This window comes from Cyanistes caeruleus, chromosome 11, assembly GCF_971803275.1.
Source record: "Cyanistes caeruleus chromosome 11, bCyaCae1.hap1.1, whole genome shotgun sequence".
NCBI lineage: Eukaryota > Metazoa > Chordata > Aves > Passeriformes > Paridae > Cyanistes > Cyanistes caeruleus.
The window spans coordinates 546,952-567,917 of NC_141711.1; the positions used below are offsets into that span (position 1 = coordinate 546,952).

The 20,966-nt window shown below is 46.3% G+C and overlaps 2 protein-coding genes across 11 annotated transcripts; both read right to left on the reverse strand.

Moving 5' to 3' along the window:
* Positions 1-539: 539 nt before the first annotated feature.
* IRAK2 (interleukin 1 receptor associated kinase 2) lies at positions 540-19,529 on the reverse strand. Of its 8 annotated transcripts, none has more exons than XM_086845827.1 (13): positions 19,269-19,529; positions 12,659-12,838; positions 10,032-10,193; positions 9,265-9,377; positions 7,685-7,879; positions 7,189-7,253; positions 6,648-6,762; positions 6,276-6,385; positions 5,703-5,898; positions 4,953-5,015; positions 3,753-3,953; positions 3,065-3,587; positions 540-2,791 (listed from the first exon to the last, which is right to left on the reverse strand). In XM_086845827.1, the coding sequence occupies exons 2-13, from the start codon at positions 12,789-12,791 to the stop codon at positions 2,673-2,675; spliced, it is 1,995 nt and encodes a 664-aa protein (XP_086701953.1). In that variant the 5' UTR covers positions 12,792-12,838; positions 19,269-19,529; the 3' UTR covers positions 540-2,672. The 8 variants fall into 8 exon arrangements, with proteins under 8 accessions (XP_086701953.1, XP_023790825.1, XP_023790827.1 ...); XM_023935057.2 differs by lacking the exon at positions 19,269-19,529 and adding an exon at positions 14,139-14,929; XM_023935059.2 differs by lacking the exon at positions 19,269-19,529 and adding an exon at positions 14,139-14,721 and having other exon boundaries at positions 7,685-7,852.
* VHL (von Hippel-Lindau tumor suppressor) lies at positions 17,035-20,698 on the reverse strand. Of its 3 annotated transcripts, none has more exons than XM_086845834.1 (4): positions 20,444-20,698; positions 19,908-20,018; positions 19,269-19,529; positions 17,035-18,422 (listed from the first exon to the last, which is right to left on the reverse strand). In XM_086845834.1, exons 1-3 carry the CDS (start codon positions 20,640-20,642, stop codon positions 19,315-19,317), a joined length of 525 nt encoding a protein of 174 aa, XP_086701960.1. In that variant the 5' UTR covers positions 20,643-20,698; the 3' UTR covers positions 17,035-18,422; positions 19,269-19,314. The 3 variants fall into 3 exon arrangements, with proteins under 3 accessions (XP_086701960.1, XP_023791427.2, XP_086701959.1); XM_023935659.2 differs by having other exon boundaries at positions 17,035-18,758; positions 20,444-20,678; XM_086845833.1 differs by having other exon boundaries at positions 17,035-19,529.
* Positions 20,699-20,966: the final 268 nt, after the last annotated feature.

The window sequence follows — 20,966 nt, forward strand, 5'->3', positions numbered from 1 at the left end:
AGCAGTGCCAGCTTCCCTTTCCTGTTCTTACACCGTTACTTGTTGTAAGGGAAGACAGAAGGACGCACACGTTGAAGTTATTTTTAGTCTAGCGTTAGCCGTTGTTTTACGAGAAGCGCCGGAAAAGCGAGAGCCGCGCGTTTATTGCAGTTGCGGCCGCCCCTCAGGCCACAGCCCCGCCGCCCCTCAGGCCACAGCCCCGCCCCTTGGCGCTGATTGGGCGGCGGCGGCGGCGGCAGCGGCGGCGATTGGGTGCGGCGGGAAGGGCGGGAAGGGCCCCGCCCGCTCCCCTCAGCCCCGGCCCGCCTGTATCCCCCGAGTCTTTGTAATTAATTTTACGTGAAATTTTTCTCTAGAGCCATCAGAAAGGGAAAAAAATCAGATCTCTGACAGTGAATGAAGACTGGAGCAAAAAAAAATGTTTGCACTAATAAATACTACTGAGAGCAAAGTGATTTTGAGCTACTTTTGCCCAAATAGGGTGGTATGAAATACATTTTATGTCCCATAAATCATGAAAAAGGAGGCTAGAAAGAAGGGAATTTTCCAGGTTTTTTATTCACAAAGCTATTACTAAATGGTAATGCATAAACTGGCATTTTTAAAAAAAGTTTTCTGAAAAGTTACATAACAGTGCTAATGTAAGACCACACAGTGTCTTATGTATGTTATGCTAAATATTTAGGTAACTCTGTAAGACTACCTAAATCACCTCAGAATATTTTAAAACTATCAGGGTACAAGACAAAGAATAACAATTCCATTTGGTGACTACAGGAGAACAAAACCTCTAAAGCACTTTAGTGACAGAACTGTGCACAAACTACATTTCTCAATTTAAAACTCTTGGATTTCCCCACTCAGCTTTGCTGTCTATCCAAGTGCATTCCTTTCTGGAGAAGACACGAGGATTTTACCATGGGTCTCCCAGAATATACCCGTGAAAAACAATGAATATTACATTTTCAGCGTCATAAAGTATCTCAATTAAATCTCCTGTAGAATTAAGCAGTTATTGGCAAATCTGAGTATACAATGTTTCATATGTCAGTATTAATCTTGGTTTGATTCCGGTAAAATAAAAAAAAAAAAAACAAACACTGGTAAACACAAAGACAGTATCCAAGGCACTTATAATTAAGGAATGTTACCAGTTTTTAGTGTAGAAAATAACTTGAGAAATGTGTAGGTAATTCCAGTACTCAGGTCTTCAGTTAAAATATTTTTACTTGCTCGTAATAATACATACAATGAACTAGGTACTGTACAAAAATAGAAGTTGTGAGGCCTTTGTGTAAAGCTAGGAATATATACTAGTACACAATTCCACTGAAAATAATTACTTATAATTAATTTTATTTCTGTTTCCTGAACTCCACTGTGAATTGCAGCTATTTTTGCACATCAGGCCCTGTTCCCTGTGCTCAGGAGGCAGATCACCTGTCTGTAAGCTGAGCTCCATACTCTGATAATTCTTTTGGTTCATAATAATCCTGTTTATTCCTAGACTGCACCCAAGTGGAATATGCTAGAAATAGTACAAATAACAAATATCATAAAAACAAATGGGATACTTTCTTAAGGGGGCTTTAACTTAATCATAAATACACCAGCATACAAATTTATATTTTTTCTTTTGTATATGATCCCTGGGCCTGAGACCAAGGCTCCTACTGCTGGGTGAACCAAGGGACACCCACAAGGATTCCTTTGAGAATGCCGCGTGAGTGTGGAACCATCAACAAGTCCCCTTATTAGCTTATATTTGACCCATTGCCAAAATAAATACAACAAATTATGTTTCAAGTGTCCTATTAAAAAAAAAAAAAAAAGCTATTTTAAATTAAAATCTTTCCATTAATCCAAAATATACAACAGTTACCATGTGAAACACAATGAGAAACATTACCATGTAAAGGACACTTAGAAAAAAATAATTCCCAGAAATACTCCTATGAAGTATTAAACGTGGTCTTCGAGCTCCCAAGAGTGAACTGAAAGGATGGATTTAGGTGGTGTCACGTGTATGGGGGAGAGAAGCTCAGAGAGTAGAGGAAAGTGGCTCAAGTTATTTACTTACACCCATGGTCAGTCCAGTTCAAACCGAGATGAAGCCATGAACAACATTCTGAGAACTTAAACACTGCATAAAAATCTCCCTCTCTGGTAATGCAGTGGTTTTGAGTATGTGCACTAGGATTATATGGAACAGGAGAGAGTCACTGGAAGACCACCCCAGTGACTCTGGGGTCTCCTGGGTGCTGTATGCAGTGGGAAAACAACACAGGGTATTGCTGCCTGGCCACTGGGCAGTCTTTGGTCTGTAACTCCTGGGACTGTGGTTTAGTGAGACCAACAGATGCTTCCTGAAACACACTGAAAATTAATCATAAATTATTTTGGCACTTGTGTTTGCCATTCCCTTTTCATTGCAGATGAAAAGGCAGATGGCATTTCTGTGGACAGAGTGAGACTGTGTTTTAATCTGCTATACAACAGGTATTTCCTGGTGCTTCTCTATGTGGTACTTCTTGTTTCCTTCAGTCAGGGCTAACATTCCTCATCCAAATCTGCTACCTAATCTTATGTGAAAGGTACACTTTTACTATCTTTCTAATGAGGAGACAGTCCTTACTTCTTCTGAGCTGGCCACTGCTAAAAATCCATCCAATTTATGATTCAAAAAGTTCGGAACTGTTTAACTTGTCTTCTTCATACAGCAAAATATTTTCCATGAGCTTCTTTTTTTGATCATTTATCTTTATTTTCCAAGATGTCTCTCTGGATAAGGCTGAAAAACAAGAAAAACCCCAAATACTGAGGGAAAAAAATGCATCTATTGTCTAAGGAATAGATGATAATTTTAAATTTAAGAAAAAACAACCAGCTAACAAAACTGGCTTAGGAAAAAAATCTGATAGAAAACCACTAAATGTTTTTTAGATTTATTAGTAAATTCATAACCAAGGAGAAAAGATTTACTGATTTGTGTTTAAAAGTAGGAAGAGGAACCTAACCAGTTCTGGAGAAGAGAGTAATTTGTGCCTAGCATGGTAAGTTTTACCTTGTGGAGCACACGAAGGTGACACATCCAGGCCTGTGTCTCCCTGTGGACAGGTGCCCTGTGCAGCAGCTGCTGTCTCCAGGATGCCATCGCCTCTGGCACACGCCACACTTCTCTCCTGCAGTCCTTGGGCAGGCTTTCCCTGCTTGATCCTCTCACCACAGGCTGCCCTGTTTTCAGAATCGGTACAGCTGTGGCTAGGTAACTCCTCTGTGGGTTTTTCTGGAGGATTCCATATGAAGCTACTGGACTCATCTGATTCACAAGGGACCCGCGACATGTAGATGGCACATGTGTCAGGTGCCACAGCTCCCATGGAAGCTGTGCAAGGGCTGCCACTGGTCAGAGTTGCTCCCTGGGTGCTCTCCTCTTTATTCCCCGCTGCAGAAGGCACATCCATGCTCAGACTGGCTGTCTCATCATCAGTTTCCTCTGGAGTGTTCATGGAGAATCCAGAAGTGATGCTTCCACAGATGTAATGCTCTTTTAATTTGTTTTCCGCCATTTCCATAATTTCAAGTACCTGTTTTTAACAACCAAATATGTGAGTGCATAATAATTCCTGTACTCCTGCTTAGACATATTCCCCTATGTCAACACTTACAAAAATAAGCAAGACATTAATGTTGTATGTTTATACCCTGATGACAAAGAGACTTAAATCTTGGCCATGTAGTTAAAATATTACCTCTGCTATGTTTGAATTCTTCTTTCTCAGGCAAAGGCAGATGGCTGACGCAAAATCAACAGCCACCTCTTCCAGCAAGTGCCCTGCTTTTCTGTCTAGGTATTTGCAGCAGATTTCCTTGGCAGCCAGTTTTTCCAAATTTTTTACTTTGGAGTGTGAGCTTTCTTTTGCTGTTTGAATTTCGTCGGCAATCACATCTTTCTGCTCAAAAGAAGGAGATGCATTAGTGATGGCAAAATGAACACAAGCATTTATTTTTGTCTGAATCTCTGAGAATCTCTCTGTATTTGTCATTAGTGCTACTCAATGCTTGGGTCACAGACTGAAAAGTTTTAATAACCTCTGTTCATGCAACTGACTGAAATGTTTGTTCTCACAGGAGAGAAAAAGGCCAGTGACTTTCTCTGCATGTGTCCAATGTCAAATTCCCTAAAGCAGGGCCAGCTCTTCTTCACTTGTGCTCATTTATATAGGAATAAAAAAGAGCCAACACTGTCAAGAGCAGCATTCTTACACAGGCCTTTATAACACATGTTAAAGAAATAAGAACACAGGATCTTTGATTTTCTGAACCTCTCTAAATTGACTGCAAATAGCGGGAGTACTGTTGCTCTCCCCTCCAAGGCTTCAGCCAGACAAGAAATCATGAGCACATCCCACAGAAGGAATGCAGGTGGAGGCTGCTTTCTTTACAGATGGTTTTAATGCATTCAGTGAGTTTGGCTGTTCTGACTGCTTGTGCAAGTGGTTCATGTTGCTCTAACCTCAGCTTGGGAAACTGGTGAGGATATCAGTTCCAGGCATGAGCACAAGACAAACACCTGATAAACATGGTGATGAGCTTCTGCAGTTCCTGCCTACCCAGGTTTCCCCACTCACTGTGGCTCGTACCACCTCCTCCTGGCAGACAGAAAATACACAGCAGCATTTCAGCACAAAGCCTTGTCTCTTATTTATTTATTTTGGAGTCTCTCCTAATGCAATTCAGACCAGCACTCATGAATGGGTATGTGAAATGGGAATATCTGCTGTGCTTCTATTCTAATGGCAGGCAGGCTACTGATGTTAATGGAAACAGGATATACTCCTATACCTCCCTTCTGCAGGACATATATCAAATTGTATTTAAATAAAATTTAAATTATTTTTATGACAGCCCATTCATTTGTATTGTTGTTCATTAGTGCTGCTTTTTCTTACCAGGTACATCGGGTGTCTGTCTTCATCCAGTGCTTTAATCCCAGTCAGTATCTCTGCTAAGACCTAGAAAGTGTATTTGAAAGATAAAATGATTTGTTCAGAATTAACTATAATTTTTAAAAGTAAATTTCTAACTAAAGAAATATTGAATTTTCAATGCAATCTGATATTGTATTTTTACTTCAGATGACTTAACAAGACTTTAAATCAACCTCCAGAGCCAAGCCCAGATTTTACAGTACAATACATATCGCTAAAAGAGTAAGATTAAGAAGAAAGTAAAGTTAAATGCAGATAAGAAATCACACAGAACAGAGTAACTTCCTACTTAAATGGAAACACCTGGAGATGGGTGACATCACAGACTATCAATTATTTTAGCTGAAATTACAAATGAATGGTTTGTTGTTGAAAACAGTTGAAACAAACAGCAATGTTTGTAGCAGTTCATGTGGTGAGTCTGCAAGAATTTCGAGCATCTAATTTGTTTTAAGCCATCAGCAGTAATATTTTATTTACAATAAGAAACATTTTTGTTTCTCTTGTTCAAAAGATTCACCTCATTTTGCCACAAACTGAGATATACTTGGAGTATGAACAATTAAAATCAGGATTTCAGCACACTATACAGCCAGTAACTATAATATGAAATTTCCATCAAAACAACCATATAGGTACTTGCTCTTACATTCAATTTCTTGTCTAGAAGCATCAAAAAAGGAAACAGAGCATGTAAAAAAGGAAACATACCACACCACAGCTGAATATATCCACTTTTTCTGTTAACTGCCCATGTCTGACAAAATCTTCTGGCAGGTAAGTAAGAGAAGCTTGTAGGACTTTGGTTTTCATCGTGGCATATTCTGATTTTTTATCAGAAGAATGCAGTCGCAGGCCAGAATGCCCAAGCTTTGGTGTAAAGTTTTCATCCAACAAGACATTTGAGCTGCAATAATGACAGACAAATAACAATATTGGTCAAATCATTACTTTATCTTGAGGCAAAGATTAAGTTTTATACTTTTAAACTTAAGTACTGAAAGTGTCCAACATTTGGCCTCCTGCATAGGACTGAAAGGATTAAGAATGTTTTAAAGCAAGAAGGGGAAAAACAAGCACCCAAAAATTACTTCAAAATAATTTACTTTCATCATTTAGGAAAGACACCAGTTAAACAAAAAAGGGTAAAGGCCCTACAGAACAAGGCACAGCAGAAAACACTGCAAATGCATTTCCAAATTGTATAAACTTTATCCATGATTGGTAAAGAAATATTTGAATTACCAGGTGACCAAGGAAGTGCTGATATGCCAAAGTCCTCACCTCTTGATATTCCCATGAAGAATTCCAAAATTATGCAAATACTCCACTGCTCTGACAACTCCTATAGAAATGCTAATTCGCATCTCCCAGGTCAGTGGAGAAGAATCTTCCTGCAAGGAAAGGAGGAGAAAGTTGATAATTAATGGAATAAAACACTCTAAGACACTGGTAGTTTAGAAAAGCAAAGGCTTAGCTGAGTCCCAGTCAAACTCCAGGAGAAGACCTGCTGCCTTTCTGGTGCTTGCAGCCAAGGCACTTGGGCACCTTTTTTTTCTGGCTGTTTCTCAGAAATCAGAGATGCAATTGTTTTTCCTGGAATTCCAGGAGAGGACTTGCAATCACAAGAGGTGGCAGATCCAGGCTATTGCTTACGTGTAACTGAAGCTTGTTTTGCAGGGAGCCATTGGGCAAGTATGGATATATCAGACAGTGCAATCCAGTTTCCACCGAGAACCCCAGCAGCTGCAGAATGTTTATGTGACAACACCTGCAGGCACAGATCAGCACTGATTTGCAAATGATGTAAGAACAATGCAGAAAAATACATTCCTGAGCTGGAATAAATTCCTAAATTCAAGGCAAGTGTAATGGTGTGCTGCAGCTGGAAGCACAGCTGGAGGCACAGCAGAGTCCTGGGCAGGAGATGGCAGGAGGCTGACTGAGCAAGAGCCCATCACATTGCAGCAGGGGTACAAGGTGGGCACTGTGTCCTCCCCATCCCAAGGCTGCAGAGCTCAGCCAGGACCAGCAGCAGCCCCGGGCACTGTGCTGCTTGTCCAGGGCTCCTGCACAGGCAGCACACGACCCCTTGTCCCCAGCCCAGAACAGTGTCTGATGCCCCAGTGCTGATGGAACAGCCAGCACAGACCATGAGCAGGATATGCATCACTGCCTCTGAAAGCCAATTACTCACCGAAAGCAAATCTGCACTTCTGTGTGAAAGAACCTCTGGGTGGAATTTGGGCTTGTGCATTCCAGCTGAAAAATGAAAACATGCAGGAGAATGTCATTAGTAATTACTAGGACTTTGCATTTATACAGATCTGGCAGTCTTTAGATGACATGCTACTGTAGGAAACAGGCAGCTACCACTGATGGCAACATTAAATAAAAGTCAACAATTAATTGGCAATTAGAACAATTGCCATAAAGACACCCCCGATCCAATCACCAATGCAGGCAGATATACTGCAGGCTACTCCTATGTATAGTTAATGGAACTACTCACATGAATAAAGTATCCATCATGTGTGTTTTCTGAATTTAGGTTTACTTATTTACATAATTTCTTTTTTACCTCTCCTCTTGTGTAGCTATTCTGGTTCCTTCCCCACACAATATTAAACAACTGCTATTGGGCAAGTCATGCTAATAACACACCCTCTTCTAGAAAAAGATGCAGTACTTACCTCTTTGAGCCTTTTGATGACAAACACCATGTTGTTCCTCTGACCTTTGTAGACATCTGCAAAAGTACCTTCACAGATTCTGTTCTTGTCACTGAAACTGTTTGTGGCATTTGCAATTTCCCTCTGGGTCCAAAGGAGACTCCCGCTAGGGAGATCAGCCATCGTCTCCTGCTGAGGAGTACAAGAGCTGCAAGGCTACACATTTGTAGAAGAAATAAGTTTATCTCATGATAATCCATATGCTTTTTCCTTTCCATGTTTTAAGCAATTACTGTGATTGCTGAATGAAACTATGGAAAGTACTATGCAGTCACTCCTTAGGGTGTGGGTAATTCCTGTACTGATGTGTTGGGATGATGTAAAACTTTTGCATAGTAGAAGTGACTTGAAATCAGTTACCAATCTGCATTTCCACCCTTCCCAGGAAACAGTTTTGTTTAAAAGCCCATGTATTTATGTGATGTTAGCCTGATTTACGAAAGATATTAATCTTTATAGTTGGGTTATATATTAAGAAACAGTTGGATAAGAAAGTTGGGTCCCTCATAATGTAGTTATGCTCTGGTAGAAACTTCATATCTATTTTTGACACATTTAGCATCAGTTGCACAATAATTTGTTGCTTCCAGTGTGGTAAGTCCTAATACCAACTATAATTACAGTACCACTGCAACCTAATCATGCAGCTTTCACAACCTTAATATGCACCCAACTTAAGGAAACAAAGCACTAACTTCTCTAGAAACTCTGAAACTACTGCACTCTGAGTCAGTCTTCTCTCCTGGCTGGTACTCCTGGACCATGTTATTGTGGGGGGGTTTAAAGTGTCCGACATAATAAACAAAAGAAAACAGGCCATGAACAACCATAATGGGACTAAGGTGTGCCCACAGATCTGGGAAACACTTTGGGGACAGGACAGATCTACTTAGACTGTAGATGAGAGATGAGAGAACTGTAGGGAGGAAGGAACAGGAGACTTCATGCTGAAATCATTAGAAACATGTGGAGAATTTTTCCCCCTGTAATGGCTAAGCACTGGAACAGGGGCTCAGAGAAGTGATGGAACCTTTATCTTGGGAGATTTTCAGTTGTCAGCTACACAAGGCTTTGGACAACATGACTTAAATTCAATACTAGCCCAGTTTTGAGCAGAAACCACATTTTAATTATACAATGAAATGAAAGAGGTATGTGGCTCTGACTAATCAGTGGTATATATGCTGTCCTGTCCTGTGATCGCACCAGAAACTTAAGTCCTCTGTAATATCTACATGTGACAGTCCTTCAAACTCAATTGCTACTTGTGGGTATGCTATCCCTTCTGAGCTATGCAGGAAGCAATACTGTAAATTTTTCCCTCACTGGTCCTTCACTGGCAAAAAAAGTGATGTAAACCACAAGCAATCTAACTGAAGCATTAGCACTGTATTCAGTCCAAACCCTTTGTAATCAAGCTCAATGTTTTCACTACATCAATGTTTTTGTACAAGTAGAGGGATGAACTTTAACTGGAAAAAGACAGAATTTCATCAAGACAATTTTCCTTGTTATAGTCAGTGAGCACTAAAGGGATTTACCTTCACACTCGATAAAACAGGAGGATTGGACTGTAGGGAATTCAAAAGGTCTCTTGGGGGAGGTGGTGGAGCAGGGAGGGAATACAAGATTCCTTCAGAAACAGCACCTGAAACTGAGATAACAGCATTGAAAACACACCTTATTTTTGTAATACCACCACCTGTGACTAACTACAAAGGACTAGGAATTATGAAGATCTGGGGTGGTTTTTTTTCAATTTTCTGAGTAAGGATAACGTGTGACAATCAGTTTGACAGTCTGTCAAACTGTGAAATTCTGTGTGAAGACAAGGAGCTCTCTTCCTGGCTCTTGTCTGCAGGATGAGTGCCCTGGCTGGGGACACAAAGCTGTGCTGTTGCAGATGCTCTCCCCAGCATGTGCTGTGGTTCTCTCCCTCCCTCTCTCAGCAGAGCAGAGGGGCTGCTGACCATGCCCAACTCTCTGCTGGCCTAGATTTACTGTGAATGAAGAGAGGGACATGGGGCAGGACATTCAGAGACCTCAGAATCATCCTGAGACCCCAGAGAATAGATACAGCCAGCATCTCTCAAGGCCAAGGGGGCTAAAGGAAGGACAACCAGGAGGCTGTGTGCTAAAGCCAGGAATAAACAGGAGACAGCAGTGCTAGGAAAACAGCAAACACTCAGCTGTGCCCCTCTGGGAGATCAGTGTCTGCACTGTACTATCCTGACCACAAACACACAGCAGCCTTGGCTATGCAGTCATTTCATGTCAGAGCACATTTGGAATCCAGTACTGTACTTACTGCCTGCTGGGACTGCTCCCAGCTGGGAGGAGTCTGGGGATGGCAACAAACTCATGGCATTTTCTTTCTCTCTCCTTTTGCCTTCTGTGGGAGGTACAGATATGATCTGTTTGGGTGGCTCTGGCTCTTTCTCAGAGCTGGTGAGGTTAGAGGCCGATGTCCCTTCAAAACAGAGCAAAGGGAAAATAAGGATAACCAGGGAAAAGAGGGTCTGACTATAATGAGTGACCAGTAAATAATCCTAGTCAGGATATCAGACTTCAAATTAACAGCAACATTAAAATGAACATTCAAGCAATTTAGACAATATTTAAATTGAGACTATACCCATGACATTAACTTCTACTGAAAATTAACAGGAACTAATAGCTTCAAGCAAATACCAGCAACAACTATTCAAGAGATACAGTCTCTTACAAGAAGAAATTAGCAAAAATAATACATTTATCATTTTCTATATAGCATCCTTTAGGTAATGATCTCAAATCACAAATACCTCCCAACCTAAGGAAGGCACTGAGTTCTCTGTCAGCTGTCATGGGACTGAGGGGAAGATGGACAGAATTGTGTTTGCTTTAGTCAGTTAAACATTCCAGGACTATTTTCAATTGTGGGATTTTAGTGGCATGACTAGGCTCATTCCTAGGAAAAACTTTCATATACAGGAGTATTTGTAAGAAAGATTCATACTTTCACTTAGCAACAGAAAGAAATAAACCAAAGACAATCTAGAGAAAACAAAACAATGGTCAAAGCTCCAAGCTTATTGATATATAAGGAAAGTTTAAAGGATGAATTATTGATTCATTACGGCTCTAACAGATCCTGTACTGTACACAGCAAAACCTCAGAGTCAGGCCTGAAAAAGCAACTTGAAGTCTGACTAAAAGAAGTACAAAGATACAGTGTACAGGAACTCAAAACTATGTACAGCTGAGAGGGAATTATTCAGAGGAGATTAGGCTACAGTTAGGATGGGAAGAAATAAAGTACAAAAGTTCAAGATGCTGGTTGTCGAAATCTCCAAAGCAGGTGAATTCTTATCCCTTAAAATGCTCTTAAAACTGAGGTTGAAAAGGAGCCTGGAAATGCACAGTGTGCACTAGGGGTGATATAAGGGCTTTCTACTCCCTGGTAATATTTTCCTAGTTGTAGTTCTAAACTTCTATCTGGCACCTTTTATCAGCAATACATTTAACATTTACTTAAAAATCCAAATTAATATTTTATTTTTATACAGAAAAAACAGAAGCCCAAATATTATTATATGGTGGTTCTTATCCTGCTTTTCTAACAGCTTTGTATCTTATCTGCTGATTCAGAATCAAATGTGCCAGGCCTCTGTTTGCATTTGAAATCAGACAACAGTTTCGTGTTCTTTTACTTGTACAAACAAAGGCCAGGGAGTACCTGGAATAAGCAGGAAGCCCAGTGTTTGTAATCTGGGCTACTTGTATGAACCATGAGCCACTGAACTGTGGGAGAGAATCCAAGCCATGGCACGTTCAGGCACCGAGGCTGAACAACAGCAGTGCATGAAGAGCAATAGTGGCATCTTCTGTTTAAGGTTTCTATCTGTTTTCTTCAATGCCACCTATGAATTCAGGTCTGAATGAAACCAGGTCTGAAAATTAAAACTCAGAACACTCAGGTATTTTTGTTACTTTGTTAGAATGTTATGAAATCCCAAATTTTACAGTCAAAACTGACAGTCGCTGCATTCTGCAGGTAAATCCCTGTATTCTGGTTTTTCCTCACATGGTCTAACGTAGAAGTCTCAGAACTTAGCATCACTTCCCTTATTCAACCTACTTTTCAGGGTTTTTCATGACTTTTGCAACTTCCTGCATGTCAGACAAACAGGGCAGCACTGCAGCTAAAGGACTAACATAGAAAATATCATTATGGACATTCAGAAGTGGGACTAGTGAGTGCAAGAAATTGCTGAAGGGAAGTAGAACTCTTTGGGAAGTAATCTGCCAGCAAAAGATCTCCTTTTGTGCTGTGTCTGATTCCTTTAAATAAGAATGAATTAAATTATGGTGATGTAGGGACCGCTTAGTCTTCTGAAGTGCCCAACAGAACAAGCAACATATCCTCTGTATCTGCTCAAGAGGGATCACCTGAGTAAGCATATTCAGATACAGAGATAAGCTAAAAGAAATAAAGGTAACTGACAGCAGCATAAGGGAAAGCAGATACTGCCCCATTGTACCTCCACCGGGTGCAAATTGTGCAAGCAGTGCCATACTGCCACACCACAGGGAGCAAACCAGACCCACAGAGGGATGGTGAGTGTTTTCCTGCAGGGAAGGTGCTTGGTTTTGTCTCTGTTGTGTCCGTGTTTAGGGCTAGCTGCTGGAACCTGCTCTTGGGTTGGACACAATCCTGGCAGGGGCTGCAATGTGCCACCTCTCCATCCATCCACCTGTGTCACCTCTTCCCTCGCAGCACCCATTTCACTTGAGTGAGCAGACAATCACAATCAGTGGAGACATTTCAGAATTTGACATGGGATGTGACTTCTAAGAAAAAGCTTCTTCAGCTAGCAAGGGAGATGTCCTAGGAGGGGCCTGGGTGCTGTGAGGAGCAGCACAGAGCCACGGGAAGAAGGGGCAGCTACTCACAGTCCAGGATGACCTGAGCTGCTCGGTAAAGCTGCAGCCCTTGCAGCAGGTCCAGGAGCTGCTGCACTGTTGCCAGCCTCACTCCCCACCACCACATGAGCTCCCTTGTGATGCTGATCCCGGTCTTCTCCATGCACTTGATTTTCCGTAGCTCTGTTTGATCAGTGATCACATAGGAGGCTGGTGGGAGAGAATGGATATTTCTGTTTAAATATTAAAAAAAACAAGGAAGGGCAAACAGGGCAGGCTAAGGTGTGAGACACAGTTTGCTTTTGCATTTGCATATCTTTAAAAGGAAGGATCACAATAAATCACCTATGTGGACATGAAGAAATTTCTGTTCCTAAAATAAGATAATCCTTTTCTTCCTTCAACTATTCTGGAAAAAAATTTTGTTCTATCAGAGACACTTTTCAGCATATTTTCCCTGTAATCTTTCTCCTTAATACTTTGTACCAAAGTAAGGTTAGACTAAATTCCTGAGGTGATTCTCCCAGAACAGGTGACAGCAGTCAGTGGAGTGGCTGCACTCCCACCTTCATTCCTAAATCCCTGTGCTGTGTTGAGCTGAACAGTGACTGAATCACCTGGGTGTTAGTTACACTCAGATAAAGCCGTCAGGGAAATGCAGCTGGTTTTAGATCCTGTGCCCAAGCTGACCCTACACAATGTGACCCCGCTGTGTTCACAGCTCACCCACCCACCCAAAACCCAGCTCCCCTCGCTGCCCCAGCTGCACACACACCCAGACACAGCCCCAGAGCTGCAGTCCCCGAGGGGCTGTGCCTGAAGGAAACCGGCATGGGGCTCTGCTCTTCGTGTGGGGACAGAGATCCCCGACTTCTCACCACGGCTGGCTTTGGAAGGACATCAGAAATACAGCTTTATGCACCTGAAGGTAGGGGAGATGAATCCCACACTACATCAGCAAGTTCATCTGGGCTAAGAGCTTATTCAGCACACAGTTAGGGAAGTCATGCCAAATGGCAGGAACGGCACCAAGAAAGGCAGGCACTAAGAAAACATTCCACTTACAATTGCTTGCACTGGGGTACAGAAAAGAGATTAAATAACTCGGGACTATATTTTTTGTACTTACTGACTGTACACAGCCGGGACCGAGAAAAACAGGGGCAGAAAGTATGAGGAAATATACATGAAAAGAAGGAGGAAAGAAAAAAAGTAGAACATCTGAGCAGATGTGAGAGGCGTTGTGAAAACAGGCAGTGAGAAGCGGCCAGAGATGGTGTGAGTGGAGAGGGAAGTGCGAAAGACTGCGGAGAGTGAGGAGAAGGAGCCCGGCTGCCCGGGAAAAGCCGAGGGACCACAGAAGTCTGGCATTCCAGCTGCGTTTGAAAAGCAAAACCAGACGGTGCCCGGGAATTCCCTGTTCACAGGACGCGCTCTGCCGAGCGGGGGACAGCGCCCAGGCCCCCGAACCCCGCGTCCTTCCCGGCCAGGCCGGCCCGCGGCCCCTCACCGAACCGCATCCAGTCGTAGTCGCTCAAGCAGTCCATCTTCTGGCAGAAGTCCTCCAGCACCCAGGCGGGCATGCTGTGGATGTACAGCGCCGGGGCCGAGCCCGCTCTGAGGGCGGGGGGCGGCTGCTGCAGGGCCATGGCTCCGCGCTCCCTCAGCGCACGGACCTTTGTCCCCAGCGGCACCGGCAGCGCAGGGACCGCGGCCAGGGGCACTCACACTCACCGGCCCCTCCTCTCTTCCCTCAGAGCTTCCTCTTCCCCGCGGGGCCGCCCTCACAGCCCGTCCCAGCCCGGCAGCCCCCGCCGCCGGGGAACGAGCCCGCGCCGCTGCCGGCGATCCCCGGCGGGCTCCGAGCGCCGCTTCCTGCTCCGCCTGACGTCAGGCCCCGGCCCCGAATCACATTTTCCTTTCCATGGCTGCTTATTGCCCCAGCCCGCTTGCCAAATGACGCGTTCCACGTGCCGGAAGCGAGGGATGCTTTCCCGGGAGCTGCGCACAGCCGGCAGGCCGAGCGGGCACGGCCGCGGCCCCGGACACTCCGCTGGCGGCTCCTCCGCCCGTGTTTATTGCCCCGAGCGGGCTGGGACCGCCAACAGCTCCAGCGCTCCCCGGCCCCGAGCGGGGCTGGGACCGCCAACAGCTCCAGCGCTCCCCGGCCCCGAGCGGGGCTGGGACCGCCAACAGCTCCAGCGCTCCCCGGCCCCGAGCGGGGCTGGGACCGCCAACAGCTCCAGCGCTCCCCGGCCCCGAGCGGGGCTGGGACCGCCAACAGCTCCAGCGCTCCCCGGCGCTGGGGCCGCTGGGCAGCGAGAGCTCACAGCGCTGGAGGAAGAACGGCACCGGCACAGAACGCGCTGAAAAGCCGGCAGGTGATGCCTGCACGGCTCCTCCGGCCGGGGCTCGCTGGCACGGAGCGCACCGGGGCTCGCACCGGGGCTCGCAGGCACACCGGGGCTCGCTGGGCACACCGGGGCTCACACCGGGGCCCGCTGGGCACACCGGGGCTCACACCGGGGCTCGCTGGGCACACCGGGGCTCGCTGGGCACACCGGGGCTCGCTGGGCACACCGGGGCTCGCTGGCACACCGGGGCGCACACCGGGGCTCACTGGCACACCGGGGCTCGCTGGGCACACCGGGGCGCACACCGGGGCTCACTGGCACACCGGGGCTCGCTGGCACACCGGGGCGCACACCGGGGCTCACTGGCACACCGGGGCTCGCTGGGCACACCGGGGCGCACACCGGGGCTCGCTGGCACACCGGGGCGCACACCGGGGCTCACTGGCACACCGGGGCTCGCTGGGCACACCGGGGCGCACACCGGGGCTCACTGGCACACCGGGGCTCGCTGGCACACCGGGGCGCACACCGGGGCTCACTGGCACACCGGGGCTCGCTGGGCACACCGGGGCTCGCTGGGCACACCGGGGCGCACACCGGGGCTCACACCGGGGCTCACTGGCACACCGGGGCTCGCTGGGCACACCGGGGCTCGCTGGCACACCGGGGCTCGCTGGCACACCGGGGCTCGCTGGGCACACCGGGGCCCGCTGGCACGGAGCGCAGCGGGGCTCTCTCCAGAAAACGCGCTACGGTAGGGTATGCAGGAAGGGGGAACTTCAGAAGCGGTCACGGGGCCAGATCTTGCTTGTCAAGGGTTAGGTTTAAAACATGTTCTTAAAGTCAACAATTATTTCTGCTTTTTCTTTTTTTTTTTCTTTTTTTTTTTTTTATTTAACGTGATTTTGATAAAAATGTATAATTAATTAATTTGCCAGTGTAAATATCACTAATACTTCTGGCAAAAAGGAGTGTTTTCCTGCTACACTGCTGCTAGAGACTGCCAGCAGATACGTAAGTGTAACCTTCCATCCTTCTGCTCTTGTTCATATTTAGCCCTAGGTCTAAATTTGTATGAATTGCAGAAAGTGCTTTAAGTTTTGACAGCTTTTAATTCACTGTTTCTTTCTACTCTGCATATATATTACAGTACAGCTAACTCTTGTTTTCAGTATCAAAATTTCAAACTTTTGCAGTTTCTACGCTCCTGGCCTCAGAAATCAGGAACTTCTTAGCTCTGCTGTGGCAAAGAAAAACTGAAAAATACAATATTGTTGTAGCTATAAGATCAAGGAATGGGAAAATATAACCAAAACTATCCAAAGTGTATTTAAAAGATGACAACTCAAAGACTGCCTTGGGATGAGCTGTTTTATCAGTAGTACCAGTTCAACAATAGTAATTGCATTTATGGGGTTTTCCCCTCCCTTTTCCCTGCTTACTGTCCCTCTGACACACACCTAAATGCCTTCATGATGGGAACATTTCTGGAAGTGATGTAAGATGGGACTGAAATTGTGTTACAAAGAACTACATAAAAGTAGGAGGAAAAGACTTCTTCCCCTTGAGTACTGGAAAAACTTGTGAAACCATTTGAACTATTTGCCTCGGCATGGAACAAGGGGAAACAACACATCCGACTGTGTATGGTTTCAGTTCTGTTCTGAATGTTACAGGCGATGCAGGGTTTTACTGGGGAACTGAAATCGAACTAATAGAGTCCAGAACAATCCTGTATATTCCTGCTGTTAGGCCTTTCCTTTCCAGCGTGGTGTGGGCAGGACTGGGCAGTGCTGTGTGTTCTCCCCGAGCCTCTGGATGCTGCCCCGTGTCAGCAGCATTTATTTCCCCGGGGTTTCTCAGCCGAGCGCCGCCGCCTCTGGCACAGAAGGTCCCGGCACACCGCACTCCCCGGGCTGGCTCTCACCGCTGCTCCCGGGGCGGCTGCGAGGCCGTGCTGGCTGGCTGAAACCAGGGCTAACGCAGCTGCCACAAGTAAATTACAACTTTGACTCATTACTAACCCATCTGAGTAACTACTAGGAGACTGCATTTCCCAATGTTCGCATGTTAAAGCCAGCTGCGGCTTCTCCAATCTTTTATTCTGATCCAAAGGAACACTCCAGAACAGAAGAATACAGTCTAATAAGAAACACAAGGAATCACAGACCCCACCCAACTCAGAAACACACAGAACGAGTGTGCCACGTACAGACTGTTAAACCCAACACCTAATACCAGCTGGGTTACAGGAAAAGCTGCCAAGCAGGCCAGCGTCCTGCCAGGGTCTGTCAGTGCTGCAGTGCTGACTGCAGTGCACAGCCTCATGACAGCAGGAGGGAAGCTGCTCTCAGGTATGGTCAGGAGCAGAGCACAGCACTCTCTGACCCTCAGGCTCCCTAGGGCACTGACCCATGCCTGCTCCAGAGGCCTCCATGGGCTCACTTTCCCCTCAGAGATGTGTGAGAGGTGGTAAGAACAGAACTTGACTAGCACCGTTCCTGCCCAGACACTGCCTGAAGCTGTGCTGACAGCTCACGAGAGCCACAACACAGCCCTGCAGCAACAGGCTAAAGTGTCTGTTTACTGATCAACCACAACAACTGTCAGAGTATCACAGGAATACAAACAGAGAGGCACTGGGGAGTTACCTGACAGAATTACAGTCAGAAAGCTAGCATGCATTTCCATTTTATGTCAAAGATCAGTTTCTTCAAACATGTAAGAAAAACAAGTTTACAAATAGGTAGACATTCCATACTTACAAAATACATTGAGATTCTCGGTTTCACAGCTACTCTTAGAATGTACAGCTGGAAGGAAATGTATTCACAGAAATAACTTGCTGTAATCAATCTCCAGCCAATCTGTTTCTAACCTGAGCTGCACCACATCTTGCTCAATGGACAATTCATGTAGCACTCTATGAACTCTCTGCATTCACGCATTCCACTGAGATGTGGGAACAGAATACAGGCAAAGAAATATTATCTCTTTCTCTAGCCTGCCACTAGCATGGCCCTGTTTGCGAATGTTATGAATGCACTAGAGAGAGATATATAAGGAAAGGTTTTATTAATTACAGCAAGCCAGCAATAAGCAAAAGTCGGCGCCAGGCAGCAGGGAGAAGGTAAAAATTTCTTCTCCGCGAAACTGCCACGCTTCCCGCTCCTGCGTTTCTCCTTTTAAGTGTCTTGGCTTTCGGGTTACGTGTCCTTTCTCCGGCGTCTCTGTGCATGTGTCTCTGGTTATTAGGGGGTCGTTTTCTGCTCTCTGGTGGTCGTAGGATGAAGGCTCCAAGTCTTCCTCACTCTTACTCTGCTGACCTTTTCTCACTGTTTTCCGTTTAAGGCTTATCTCGTCCTGGCATTCCAGGACTCTCTGCTAGGCTGTTAATTATTATGCGAGCCTCAGCGATTTAGCGGCCTTCAACTTCCTCCCTATTTTACACACAAAGCACAATTTTGCAAAGCATCATATCATATCTATATATTTAGGCGAACAAAGGAGTTTCTGTCTATTACAGTGAATTGGCTGCGTGAGTCAGTACAGCTCCCATTGGTCCTGAGAAGACACAGGCAGCTCAAGAGCTGCCTGCTCCCTGAAAAGGCCTCTCCTATGACCTGGACTACAGCACTGCGAGGGGAAAAGACAGAACTTAAAGCATCTACCTCCTGTGAACCCTGTACAGGCTGCTGGGGACACGGCTGTAGGGGACAAGGGTGTCCCAAAACTAGGATCTGGTCTGTGTGGCTGAGATCTGCCAGGCAAGAATCCTATGACAAAGGCAAATAAGGCATTTGAGGTACGATGACAGTAAAAACATGTCAGACCTAGAGCAGATAGGACATGGCTTTGTACGTGGGAAGGCAGGAGGCAGAATAACCTCCAAGCAGTTACACATCATCTTTCCACCAGTGTCGTGTTTGTCAGACCCTCAGGCACTGCTGCAAACCCTCACGTACAAACCCCCCATGCTCTGTGACCCACATGTGAAAGGGAAATTCCATCAAAAGAAATTACTCAAACAAAACCAATGACACTTAGAACCATTAGTCTGGGCTAAATTAATCCTTGGTGTAATCTGCTTTCTGATACAATGAAAGTTACTTTGTATGAATATTTTCCATTTAGCTGCCCTGATGTTACCCTAAAGTTTGCAATACTGAAATTAATTGAACCATCAGAACTGGCAATGCCTCCAGGTGCTGTTCAGAGTTTGGGATTTGACTATCACCAAAGTTACTGAGTTTATGTTTCGAAACTTTAAAGGAAGCCATCAGTACCTGGTGCGTCTCCTGGCGACTCTTGCTGCTCAGATTCAGTGGTTTGCTACTGAGGACTCTGAAGTGAGTAACCATGTTGTTCCACACTTTTGCTCCTCAATCCTTCATTCCTCTGCAGAGAAATCCGCTGAAGATCCTTCCAAATATCAGGACGATCCTCCAGCTCTTCATATAATGACTGAACAATGTCCAGTTTCCTGTAGTTCATTGGGCTGACCAGACTGCGCACAACCTGCAGACATCTCTCCTTCAGGGTGAACACTGCAGTTAAACACAAACACAACACAACCTTGTCATGAGGGCTCTCAGCTGCTGCTCCAGTGCTGATGATGCTGCTCTGAGCAAGTGAGCACAGAGCACAACCTGCAGCAGTGACCCACGACAGGCTGGGCTCTCCAGACAGGAGACAGATGCGGTTCCTGCCATCAGGCACCCACGAATACCCCTCAGAGACCCCTTTAAAGGAGAGATCTGCCACTAGTTCCATCCAATACAACAGCTCTACCTAGAACCCCTCACCATCTCTTCCAGTGTCTGAGCAGGTTTAATTGCATGAGGATCTCATTTCTCACTAATCCTAACAGGTCCAAAGAGACCAAGTTCAGAATTCCCTAGGACACACATGGTCCTGTCCCTTACCTGGCAGTGTGATGTCAGCTTTGGTCACATTGGGGGCCGCCACAAACAGCTCCTGCTGGTTGACGAGCAGCCCGTCATTGGTCCCTGCATCCCGGAACAGCCAGAGGTGCCCTGGCACGGAACAAGGTGGGAATGCACCAATTATAGAACTTTTTAATGAGTGGCTCCGAAGGGCATCTGCTCACAAGGGACCAAGCTCTCCAGCTCAGCTCTATGTGCACAGGCCACTACCATGGCCCCAGTCACTGGTGTGAATGGGGAGGAGAAAGGAAGAAGGAGAAAAGAAAGAGGAAAAGGAAAAAGGGCAAAAGGAAATGGGAAAAGGAGAGTGGAAAAGAAAGAGGAAACGTAAAGGAAATGGAGAGGGAGAGGGAAAGGGAAAAGCAAGAGAAAGGTAAAAGTGGAAGAAGGAAAAAGGGGAGAGAAAGGAAAAAGGGGTGAGGGGGAAGGCAAAAGGGTAAATTCCACCGCCACCAGCTCGGCCGCCCAGGCCCCGCGACGCCCAAGCCCGTCCCGTCCGGTCCCGCCGCACCCACCCCGGTAGCTGTGCATGACGCGTCCGCTGCGCGGCCGCAGGACCGGGTAGCAGCGCGGCCGGCCCTCGAAGTCCAGCCAGACGGGCAGCACGCAGCGGGGACTGTGGTTGTTGAAGACGATCTTGGAGAGCTCCCGCGTGTTGACCGAGCGCAGGACAGATCCAGCCTCCCCCGGACGCGCCGGGCCCGGCGGCGACATCGCGGCCCCGCGCCCACCCCGGCCCCGCCGCGCGCAGGCGCCAGAGCCGGCCCCGCCCCTGCCGGGCCCCGCCCCTGCCGGGCCCCGCCCCCTTGCGTCAGCGCGCTGAGGGGCGGATCCCTCCGTGAGGGGCGGATCCCTCCGTGAGGGGCGGATCCCTCCGTGAGGGGCGGATCCCTCCGTGAGGGGCGGATCCCTCCGTGAGGGGCGGATCCCTCCGTGAGGGACCGGGCCCGCCGTGAGGGGGCTTTAACAAGGTTTTAACAAGCAGAGGAAAACAGCAAGCAACAGGCGTTTGACACGCGAGTTGTCACTTAGAGCTGT